The sequence below is a fragment of the Cupressus sempervirens genome, chromosome 2 (assembly GCF_028749045.1).
Source record: "Cupressus sempervirens isolate cs-2001-9-10 chromosome 2, ASM2874904v1, whole genome shotgun sequence".
Taxonomy (NCBI): domain Eukaryota; kingdom Viridiplantae; phylum Streptophyta; class Pinopsida; order Cupressales; family Cupressaceae; genus Cupressus; species Cupressus sempervirens.
Genome location: NC_143119.1, coordinates 762,566,204 through 762,578,924, shown reverse-complemented (window position 1 = coordinate 762,578,924; position 12,721 = coordinate 762,566,204). Strand labels below are relative to the sequence as shown.

The window sequence follows — 12,721 nt, the reverse complement described above, 5'->3', positions numbered from 1 at the left end:
GAAGATGTGAAAACTGGGTACCTATTTGAAATGATCTTCTTCGGAATCCCATGTAGTCTTACTATCTGTTCCATATAAATATGGGCTATAGATGCAACAGTATATGAAGATCTTACAGGAAAAAAATGTGTAAATTTGGTTAACCTGTCCACTACAACCATGATTGAATCATGTCGCCTAGCTAATAAAGGTAACCCCACGATAAAATCAATGGAGATGATATCCCATTTCCATTCAGGCACACTGTGAGATTGAAGTAAACCAACAGGATGCTGATGTTCAACTTTCACCCTTTGACATTCTCAACATCTAGCAACAAAATCTAGAATATCCCTTTTCATACCTGGCCAATAATAATGCTGTTTAAGATCAGCATTCATTTTCTTAACACCAAGATGTGCTGAATAGGGCACTTTATGAGCTTCATACATTACCAAAATTCGAAGCTCTCCAACTTCAGGAACATAAATACTACCTCTGCAGGTCAGCAATCCATCAGTGCTGATAGAGTAACCTTCAAATCTGCCCTCTAACGTGCTGCCACTATCTATAACAACCTTCACATCTAAAAACCAAGGATCGGTAATCAGATTTTGCAATATTTTCTCCTTCAAATCCATTGAGAGAGTTAAAGAAGAAAGTTCATGACGTCTTCTGCTAAGTGCATCAGCCACCTTATTCTCTTTTCCTTGTAGGTATTTAACTTCAAAGTTATATTCACACAAAAATTCCATCCATCTGCGTTGCCGTGCATTTAGATTTGGTTGTGTGAAAATGTATTGAAGACTTTTATGATCATTATGTAACTCGAAATTCTGTCCAAGGAGAAAATATCGCCATTTGGTCAACGCATGCATTACTACAGCAAGTTCCAAATCATGAGTAGGATAATTTATCTCATGATCCTTGAGTTTTCTTGATTCATATGCAATCACCCTGCCATCTTGCATTAAAACTGCTCCTAATCCATCCAATGAAGCATTTGTGCAAACCACAAATTCTTTACAAGGATTAGGTACGACCAATATATGTGCACTAGTTAGACGTTCTTTAAGATGCTGAAAAGCCTCTTCACACTTATCTGACCAAACAAATTTCTTACCTTTTTTCTGAAGAGAAGTGATAGGATGTGCTATTTTCGAGAAATTAGCCACAAACCTTCGGTAATAACTTGCTAGACCCATAAAACTTCTCACTTCAGACACGTTTGTTGGTGCTGGCCACTCTACAATAGCTCTAATCTTAGCTGGATCCACAACTATTCCATCTCCTGTGATAATGTGTCCAAGGTAACTAATTTCTGATTTGAAAAAGTCACACTTATCAGGATTAGCATAAAACTTATTCCTTTGGAGACATTCAAAAACTTGTCTCGAATGCTGTTCATGCTCCTCCAAGGAGTTAGAATAAACCAGAATGTCATCCAAAAAGACAACTAAAAACTTATCAAGGAAGGACTTTAGACTCAAAAATTCATATGGCACATTCGTTAAACCAAAAGGTACAACAATGAATTCGTAATGCCCATACCTAGTTTGAAAAGTTGTTTTATGGATATCAGCTTCTTGAATTCTAATCTAATGGTACCCAGATTTAAGATCAATTTTAGAAAATACCTTAGCACCCTTCACTCGATCAAATAAGTCATCAATCCTAGGCAATGGATACCTATTCTTGATAGTAACTTTATTCAACTGTCTGTAATTGATACATAGTCTTAGTGATCCATCTTTCTTCTTAATGAAGATAACAGGCGCACCCCAAGGAGAGACACTAGGTCTAATCAACCCTTTCTCAAGAAGTTCTTCAAGTTGAACTTTGAGTTCTACCAATTCTTGTGCTGTCATATGGTAAGGAGTTTTAGAAATTGGTTCAGTTCCAGGCACAAGATCAATCCTAAAGTCTATTTCTCTCTTGGGTAGAATACTCGGAATCTCTGTTACAAAGATATCTAAAAATTCCTTCAGTAATGGATGGTCTAAACTAGTTTGGTTAACCAAAGGTTCAGAAAAATCATTAACAGAAACAACAAACAGTTTGCAGCCTTTTCGTAAACACTTTTGAAGTTGTTTAGCGGATATAATTCTAAAAGAAATAGGTCTCATAATACCTGATATAAATTTACTTGCTCCAAAATCATCAATGCATTCAATAATCTTTTCGCTGCAATCAATTACAGCGTGGTGCTGATCCAACTAGTCCATTCCTAAAATTACATCATAGGTACCTAGAGAAATGACTCTGAGGTTTACTAAAGTGGTAAATGCCTTAAGGTGAATTTCACAATCCACCGCAATCAGTCCAGTTTCTACCTTAGATCCAGAAGCTAACTCAACTTGCCATGCCAACTCAAACTTTCTCACAGGAATATTACAAAGTTTAACCAAATTGGCAGAAATGAAAGAATCAGTGGCACTTGAGTCAAATAAAATGGGAATTTTCGTACCTTGATAAGTACCTTTAGCCTCAATCACCGTGTTCTGATGTTCTGCTTGATTATGATCCACAATAGCAAAAATACAGTGGTTCCTTCCAGAATCTCCAACAGTAGCCTCAGAACCCGATGCTCTTGGCCTCCCTTGATTATTGCCTTTAAGAGGACAATTCCACTGTAAATGACCCAACTGCCCACAATGCCAACATTCTGCTGCTCCTCTTTTTGTGCTCTTATCCTGTGAGGAATTTGCTTGTGGTGGTGCAAAACTCTGTTTCACACTTTCAGCAGGCTTAATGGATTTAGGTAGTTCAAGGACCTTAAATCCCTTGTCTGATTTGGTAAACTTATTGAACTTCCTCTTTTGGGATTTACTACCATAGCCACTAGTTGCTGCCTTAGAATCATCCCTGAAGGATTTCTAATTTTTACTGCTGCTAGGAATAGATGGGTTAACAACACTCTTGGTTGAAAAACCAGATTTCATTTCAACAAGCTTAGCCTGATTAGCAACTTCCTTAACAAATTTAGGTTTGAAATTTCTCACTTCCTCACCAATCCTAGGATTTAAACCCCGGATAAAGTGCTGCACTAAAGGTTTATCACCTTCATTCCAACTAGAATACTTCTTAAGCTGAAAGAATCTTCTTTCAAACATTTCCACTGTTGAATTTCCTTGAGAAATGCTAAAGAATTCCTCAGACCTGGTTTGCTGCCAGAACTCAGACATCAACCTTTCTCGAAACCTCTCTAAGAAAAATTCCCAAGTGACTTGAGAAATATGAAGTCCAAGGTGTTCTAATTCCATTTCCCACCAAATAGATGCAAAAGACCTTAATTGCATTGCAGTCCATCGAACCTTCACATTAGTGTGATAATCATGCAATATAAAACATCTTTCGATGTTTAGAAGCCAAGCTTCAGCTTCATTACCAGCTTGGTTCCATTAAAATATGGACCTTTGAGCTTAGAGATGTCTTTAAGCTGAGTCCTGATAATAGGATCCACTACTACACCCTGATTGGCATTGGGAATCTGTAAACCATGAGCATTTGCTCCCCAACTAGGAATTTTATTCCTAGCTTCAATCCCATCCAAACGTCCAAGAATCTATTGAAGAATATCAGCTTGAAATCCTCCTTGCTCTTCATCATGAGGAATTTCATCATCAAGCATTTCTTGACGAACTTGACCCCTTCCTATGCCACGACCTCTACCTTGGCCACGATCGCGGCCCCTACGACGACCTCTGCCTCTGCCTGCTTCGGCATTAGCATTAGGGATACCTCATCCCCGTGCTCCTCGTGTAACGAGAGGCATACTGAAATTCCTAAGCAAAAGAGATTTAATTAAAATCTCATAGGAAGCATAATGAAACCCCTAATTAAACTTATTGAGTCCTGAGTGTTTTAACCCAACCTAGCTCTGATACCAAATGTAATACCCTACCCATCACAAAACCAAAATAACAACCAAAAATAAATAAAATACAGATAGATTAAAACCCGAACAATTTTTTTAAAACAAATCTCCATTTGATTATAATAACCTTAATACAATAGGTACATTAAAGTACTCGAAATCAACAATGTATTTTTTTTTACCAAATTATTACATCAGAAAGTTAATCATATCGATACTCTTATCATAAGTACAACAGTGACATTTTAAATACATTCAAATTAATCTATGATTTTAAATGCTAATCAGCCAATTCTTCTAGGTCCGCAATCAAACATATCCTGAACCTGTAATCAGATCAGCACAAACACAACACACCAAACAGGGCTTAGTATACTGAATAAATTGAAAAGATCTCTAGTAAACCTGCATGTTAGATTTTATAACAAAACCATATTCATTTAATCCAAATAACAGATATACTGAAAATACAATTTTATTTTCACAATCAATCATAAAGCAAGTACATAATTTCCTACATGTAGATATGCAGAAATAAACTCACATAGAATACGACAAGGTAATGATCCAGTAGTCCATGGGTGTCAACATAAGAATCTACGTTTAGCCACTCGTAGAACTCAATATGTCAGGTGAAACCATAATGTTCTTATCTTTTTATATGATTCCCAACCCATGAAATTTTAAATATTACCACTTGATTAACTAACTGTCATAAAATTTCCCATAAGGATCTAGACTAGTGTCGGAGGGCATCCGGCAACATATTTCTATCGCCACAAGTTACTCGCTTTATGACAGCCACCCAATCTAAAGGATCACACTTGCATAATCTAACATACACATAATTCTAGTTATACTAATTGGAAGAAAACATAGATTAATTTTCCAATTCCAACTAATACACTTGTTTTATTTGCTTCAATATAATAATTGAATCAGCAACATAAATATCATATGAAACCAAATGAAACCATATTTGTATCCTTTCATACACTTCACAACCCATATTACCAAAAACAACCTTGTCCCCTCAAAATTTCACAAACAATCAAACTGCAATCAACTATATTCTAATTAGGTAATAAAGAATTAACTTTCCAAAGATTCACAAAATAATCATTTCATTTAAAATACTAGAAATAAAACTATCCGCAAATGCTATTACTAACAAACATCAGAAAATGAAAACTAATCAATTTCCATTCCAAGACTAGTAATCACAGTAGCCTCTTGAATATTAATATAAATTTAAATTCTAAAAAAATCTATTCATAAGGAAATAGGTATATGTTGATACATATATGTATGTATGTATGTGGTATAGGTAAGTGAGTGTATATATATATATATATATATATATATATATATATATCTTAAGCCTTATGAATTTACAATTAGAAATTAAAATAAAATCATAATCATTTCCATTGTTAATTTTAAAATTTGCTGATACCAAAAACTATAATTCCTATTTCAAATACATCACCTTACTATTTAAATCTGCGACACACAAAGTGCCCTAATATCAATCTTATTCATTTCTAAAAACTTGTTTGACAAAATACCTCTTTCCATTCCAAATATCATCATAACTCTTAAGTTATAAATATTGACAGAAACTTTTTTGCAGTTATCTATGATTACTAAACATCATAGAAAGTCAGGGCATCGACTAAATCTCCATGTTATTTCCAGCATTTAAAATAAAACATGATAAATCTAAGTTGACTACGTAAAGATCCAACCATATTTTAGAAATCAATTCTAACTGTTTGGCCTAATGTCTATATTTCAGTTCGTGAATATAGTTCATAATGAATACTGATTCAAACACACAATAGGCTGTATAACACAAATTTGCCCAAACCCATGACTTTAAAAAAAACATAAATGAATTCCAAATTCCAATTTCATCAAGCCGTAGACAAAATTACTCACCCCCATTTACACTTTTATGCCCTCGGATTACAGTCACAGATTCAAAGACTGCGAACCCGTGTTCATAGCCGAGCCACATACAACTTGAAATATAATGAAAACAAAGATATGAAAAACATAGTATTCTTTGAAACCCACATTAGCTACCAATGACATAGTTATGAAACATTATCCTTAGAACCTAATTACATAAAAATGATGAGATTATACAGCAGTTGGGTTACTTCCTATGTAACCTTCTCATTCACTAAATGCTTTCTAAAACCAAAACTTAAAACAAAAGTATAATCATTGAAAGAATGTTTAATGGAACTGTAAAACTAAATGGCCATCTACAGTTCCTAGTGGCTCTATAAAATACCAACCACAAAACAACCAAAAACTGCATAGAAAGAGACTGCCTTGAAATGCTGAGAAACCCTCATTTACGTTTTGCGAGAAACATAAAATCACTGATTTCTAATCCATTCTAAACAACATTTAATTTCACTAACACCCATAATATCATTATAAACTCATTGCAAACACAAGAACAGTGCATTTTTATTCACACACCCGATTCTGGGTTTATAACAAATTTTGATATGCAACATTCACAAATCTAAATGAAACGTAATATTAACCATAAGATAGAGTTAAGGAAAAGCCCCCTGCCTGTGAAAGTGCGAGAAGAAACACAACAAAGATGCTTGGAGAAACCCTCTATTTCCAAATTTGAAGCCCAACCTTCAATCTCTCAAAATCTTGCCACATAGAACCAATGAAACCTTTTAAGAGATGATAATGAACAAAATAAAACCACGAAATGACAAAACCCCAAAGAAAAATGAAAACATGAACCTCTATAAGGCTGGGGAGAATCACAAATTTCCAGCATGGTCATCAATTTCCCATAGAAAATGCAGAGGAACCCGTTCCACAGAACTACCATGATCCCCAACAATGGCGGACAGAACTAGAAATCACCAAACCACAATGACAGATAAAAAAAAAACAATTCAATGTTCATAATAACAAACTTATCCCTTAAACTCACTTTCCTAGCCTCTTCCAACACATGGCGGCCGAAGTACAAAATACGACCTGCAAGAATTAATTGCATCTATAATGCCGCCTTTCTCCAAAACTCAAAACCCCTTGCCAAGTCCAGAATTATGCCGAGTATAGTTTAAGCATTGAAAACTTAGGCTAGGCATAAGTTTAGATTAAGACTTAGTTTAATTCAATCGATAGAAAGTCTAGGTATTAACTCTTTCTAACTTAGTTTTAGGTACTAACATTAATAGTAATATTAATATTAATATTAATATTAATCCTAATTAACATGAATATCATTGCTAATCAATAAGTATATATACATGTATACGTATAATTATAACCTGTATTAATATAAATACAAGTGCATAAATATACCATAATTACATATACATATACATATACATATACATATACATATACATATATATACATACTTAAAAATCAACAACAACATATTCCAAGATACTAACACTATTTTTAAAACCACTATATGTATATATATGTATATAAATCTCAAAGTGCGAATCAATCAAAGGTATAACTGAAACCATACTAACATTGATTTTATTTATTTTTTAAAAATTTCATTCCTGAATCTGGATTGATTTAGATAATAAGATTCTGAATATAACACAAAGCTGAAAACCTAAAACATGTGATCTGAGAATCAGATTTTGAGAAATATATGAATTCTTCGAAGAGTTAACATAATAATACTAGAATAAAACTAATTTTAACAAGTACCAAACCATTCAAAAGAGTAAACTAATCACAGATTCCAAAGTGTCAGACAAAGACTGTCAGGGCCATGATAGAAGACATTTAAGAGAAGGAAGAACAGAGCACAGAGACTTTGCTTCGACAAGTGTTCAGAAAGATATGGTTGCACTGGTACATTGATCATGGAGACTCAAGGAGACTAAGCTTGAAAGGGGGGCTGGCTATTAGGAGTTGCAGAGATTGAAAGCTAGGCAATGATATGAGCTGAGAAATGATCTGAGATCTACAAGTTGAGTTGTATTTTGTAATCAAGTCTAAACCCCTTATTGTTACTCTCTAGCAATGGTATCAGTTAGGGTAGAAGGAAAATCCTATGGACTTAGGTTGGCCTAACAGTCATTTGTAAATCCTTTAACATGGTGACATATCAAGTGAATGTTCTAAAGTCCTCTAACCAAGCCCACTTCTAACAGGGTGGTTAAATCCTTTAACCAGGTCACATTTAACAGTGTGTTGTAAGCCTTTAATAGGGCATGCCTTTCACATGGCATCACTTCAGAAGAGTGAGAATTGAGTAGCATGTTACTGGTGGGTTTTCCCAAATTGGGTATCCACATAAATCACTATGTTATGTGTTGATCTTTTCATGTGTTATGCTTGCATATTGATTTATAGTAACTTGCTGAATAGGAATGTCTAAGCTTGGATGAATGAATGGTTGAATGGGCTCACTACACTTAGTAAAAGTTTGAATTGGATATTTGGACCTTGAATAATTGATTCACCTCCCCCCCCCTCCCCTCAGTTATTCTAAAGCATTTATAACAAGTGGAATGTATATGCTATGGATTAGTTTCAAAACTTATCAATGTATTATTTCTTATTTACTAAATTTTACATTTTTAAATAGGGAAGGTAGACAAAAGGAGAAATTCTGTTGAAACCTTAACATTGGACCCAAAAACATAAGCCTAAATGTTGCTTTACATGACTTTATTTCTTTAACTTATCCTTTCTATTTTTTTTGTTGGATTAGTATCTATGTTATGAGTTTTTCTTTTTTGCCCCTGCAATTAACTTATTGAATTTATCTAAAATAATATCTAGTTACTTGCATATAGATGAATTTGATATGATACTTTTGAGGGTTGTATTATACAATTAGCTAGATTATCCAGGGATGCATCCCTTATTATTTGTTTAGGCATCCTTATCCTAGGGATAGGGGACACCTAGGGGACATCCCTAGAAATTTTGCATATTGACAAAACGCTCTCTAAATAACACATATTTAGCATAAGCATTCTACACATTCTTATATTTTAAGGTTCTTTAATGTATATGTGCATACTTTATCCACACTTTAATATGATGACATTGAGACACGCCTTGATAGTTCTTTGACTTTAATCAGTCCTGATCTAGATTTAAAAAACTGAAACAAGATAGAAAATTGTGATAACCTACCATTTGACACTACATAAATGAAACTTATGAGTTGGTGGATCTTGATATTTGTGATGATATTGAGACATGTCTTAATAGTTCTTTGACTTTAATCAGTCTTCATCTAGATTTAAAGGTTCACATTCTTCTTTTTTGAGTTAGTATTATAAGGTCAAGAAATCTTGCATTCAAACATTGTCAAATTCAATTTGAGGGGTTTGTATTCAAATATGTTGTCTGGAGACATCATCATGGGATAGGTAGTCTAGTAGCATGACATACATTGAGATCACTTCTCCAAAAAATGTTGATTCTAGTCATTCTTTGCAAGAACTACTAATCCGTCTTTCAAATTTAAATTAGTGGGATGAATTCTTGATAGATAATGTAGGTTTGTTTTGTGATCTCATCTTCCAAATTTGACCAATATACTTGAGAAGAGTTTAGAGACATCATACATTATGATTTTCTTCCGATATTTTACTATTTGGCATGCAAATAAAGCTTGCATACATATTCAATTTTTCTTATTCCCAACAAGAGGAATATATTTTAACCTTCTTGATTTTCATCATTGTTTGTTGAACATCTAACATTAATTTATTTGAGTATACATTGTTTAATGAATTCAATTTCTTGGCATAGTAGGGATGATATAGTATATCTTTACCCTTGGATAGCATAATTTATGGTTAGTTAAAAATTCTTGATTGGTTTGAAAGTTCTACAACACTTATTCACAACCCCCCCCCCCCCATCACCCCCACCCCCTAGTGTTTCTTGATCCTAACCTTGTTGTGTATATTGATGGAAGGCCAAAAGCAACAGGGAACATTACAGGTTTTATAAATAATATGCATCTTGGGTCAAATAATAAGTGACCCAATTTCATTTTCAAGGTGCATGAGGGAAATAATGTTTTTGTATGTGCGATAAAATCAATATCTTTAGGGGAAGAGTTGCTAATAGATTACAATTTGAATCACATAGATACAAATAAAGTTAGTTTCATGGGACTTGTAAGTATAATATATGTAATATTTAAACTAATTACTTCCAATTACAACTCCAATATACAATATACCATTTTAATAATAAGTTTTTTTTTCCTAAGTTGACTATTCTTTCATTATGCTGATGTTTTTATATATATTCTTTACATCACAGGGCGACATGACTGATCCATTGGATGATAGAGGCAGGGATATTGCTCCCACCCCTTCTCCAGCACAGGTAAGCCTTCTATATAAAAAATTATACAACTATAATTTTACAAAATCTTATATTATTATGCTACTTTCGTTAAGGTTTTGGACTTGTTTTGATTGTTTTATTGATGTTTTTGTCACAATTTGATTCTTGGGGAAAGGGAAAAGAGCACATTACACAACAACAACTACTAGTTGATATGAAAGTCATAGTATTATGTGATGATGACATCGCATATAGCAGTGACCCTATAACCATGTGTAAAAAGACCCTCAAGACCATCAATCTTCTAATTCTTGGGCTTGTGATGGATCCAAATCTAACAGAAGAGAAATAGGTGACAAGAAATGAATTGTGTTATAGAGCACGCTGTCTAGAAGTAAGCAACAAGGAGTCTTTCACTAGGACAATAGTTCAATAAAGCTTTATATTTTATACTAATTTATGGATCATGAACCACAATATGCATGTTTTGTTATAGGATTTTTTGTGACCACACCAAGTTGTTCCACTTGACAAGGGTACTAATGTATGTCCTGCAGGTATGTGATTTCAATTCTCAATCAGCAAAAGGGACTTTATTTTCTTCATGATTATTATTGACAGTTTTATATAACTTTTGTCATGTTTTTGCAATCTATATTTTAAAAAGACAATACTCTGTGTGTGTGTGTGTGTGTGTGTGTGTGTATTTCAAGTGCTACTGCTTTCCATACGCCTACTTCCACGAGGCTGACCAACACTCTAAGATTGTTGATTGTAGGATCAACAACAAGGAGCTTGCAAACATCCACACCTGCTACATGTAATGCCCGCCTGTAGTTTGCTTTTATGTTCTAATTGCCAACTTCTTTTAGGTCAATTTTATGCATTGGCTAGTTTTAAAGATGTTAAATTTATAGTTTTATGATATTATTTCATGACTTGGATGAGTGATATATTGGTGATGACTACTTGGTTGACTATATTTCACGTGTTGTTTAATGATTGTGGTTACTAGTGCATTAATGATGCTTTAATTATTCATAGTTAATAAATGAGATTTCATTCATAGCAATGTGAGATGATATGATGTTTGACTTGTGATTATTATGATACTTACCCCATACTTGCATGTGTTTATTTTATCTTTTTGTCTGACGTGTTTGATGTGGTTAAGGGAGGGATTCATAGTCACCTGCTAGTTGGGATCTCCACAATGTACCACTCCCTTCCATTTCTTGTTTAGTTTAGATATATTTATATACATGTACATGCTCATCTTTTATGCAGAATATAGGTACCGAGCATCGACTTTTTTGAATTGTCAAGATGAGCGTGCCCTATCACAATAACTCAATGGTAAGAATGGGGAGATAATGTTTAGATCCAATCCTAGCCATAGCCTAAATATTTGTCTTGCAAAGAGGACTTGTAATTGACTTTCCACTCTTTTTAAAATGCACGAGTTTATCTTTGTCTGTGCTATTTGATTTTGAGTTTTGGTCTGTTTTGGTAATGTTGCTTTTATGTGAATTTTGCTATGTGATTTATTTGGTAAATGATTTAATTATAGTATTTGGGTTAATCATATAATTAAATATTATTTGATTAAAAAGAAAATATTAAAGCATGCAAATATTTAATTAATTAAAAAACTAATTAAATATGTGCTCTAAGTTAAAAGTCTTAATTTAGAAGTCTAAATTTAAAAAATTAGTTTAAGAGAAATTAGAATATGATAATATTTAATTAATTATAAATTAATTAAATATGTACTTCAATTTAAAAATTTAATTTAAAAGTCTAATTTGAGAAGCTGGACAAAGAGATAATTAAAATATTAAAATTTTACAGATTTAATATTGCTTTATTATAATTATTTATTTAATAATCATTAAATTAGAGTTGCATTTAAACAATGAGCTTTGGTTCTTATTATTAATTTAAATAATAAACTATGCTTTAATTAGTGCTTGCACTAATTAACAAACTAGAGGAAAATAAAATATAAAAGAATAAAATTTAAAGATAAAATTATAGTTCTAATAGTGGCGTAGTTATATTTATTTAATTTAATGATAATTATTTAGGAGTTTTATTTTAATAATAAACTCTAAATAATTTTATTAATTAAATTAATAAATATAATATTAAAAATACTTCAAAAATCAATTAAAGAGAGCTAATTATTTGAATTAAGATATTTTGTAATTAAATATCTAAAAGAGTTGTGCATGAAAAAGTAAAAGGTAATCCCTAGCTTGGTTGGCTAAATCTTCCCTGTTGCAGGGGGTTGGTCATGGGTTCTAGTCTCCTTCGTCCTCGTGGTACCGGTGGGCGTGTCGCGTCAGCGCTACCGGTCACGTTAAAAAGTTTACCAGGCGCACTGCAGTTTATAGGGGGGCCGTGTTGCACCGATTCCTGCAGTCTAAAAAAAAAAACAAAAAACAAAAAAAGAAAAAAAGAAAAAGAAAAAGTAAAAGGTAATAAAGTAAAACAATAATTGATCGGTGAGTTCCCTCTCGTGAT

General features: G+C 33.0%; 1 protein-coding gene across 1 annotated transcript in view; it reads right to left on the bottom strand.

Annotated features, from left to right (window-relative positions):
* Window positions 1-6,899, bottom strand: part of LOC149575679 (uncharacterized) — an 11,182-nt gene extending 4,283 nt beyond the window's left edge. Inside the window, exons 1-11 of the mRNA XM_089816060.1 lie at window positions 6,834-6,899; window positions 6,638-6,752; window positions 3,652-3,764; window positions 3,368-3,544; window positions 2,912-3,293; window positions 2,228-2,827; window positions 1,760-2,110; window positions 1,197-1,300; window positions 936-1,109; window positions 344-815; window positions 1-85 (exon numbers count right to left, since the gene is read on the bottom strand). The exon at window positions 1-85 is cut by the window's left edge and continues 206 nt beyond it. Of these exons, the coding sequence (XP_089672186.1) occupies window positions 1-85; window positions 344-815; window positions 936-1,109; window positions 1,197-1,300; window positions 1,760-2,110; window positions 2,228-2,827; window positions 2,912-3,293; window positions 3,368-3,544; window positions 3,652-3,764; window positions 6,638-6,752; window positions 6,834-6,899 (2,639 nt within the window). The remainder of the gene's footprint in view (window positions 86-343; window positions 816-935; window positions 1,110-1,196; window positions 1,301-1,759; window positions 2,111-2,227; window positions 2,828-2,911; window positions 3,294-3,367; window positions 3,545-3,651; window positions 3,765-6,637; window positions 6,753-6,833) is intronic.
* Between the last annotated feature and the right edge of the window lie 5,822 nt (window positions 6,900-12,721).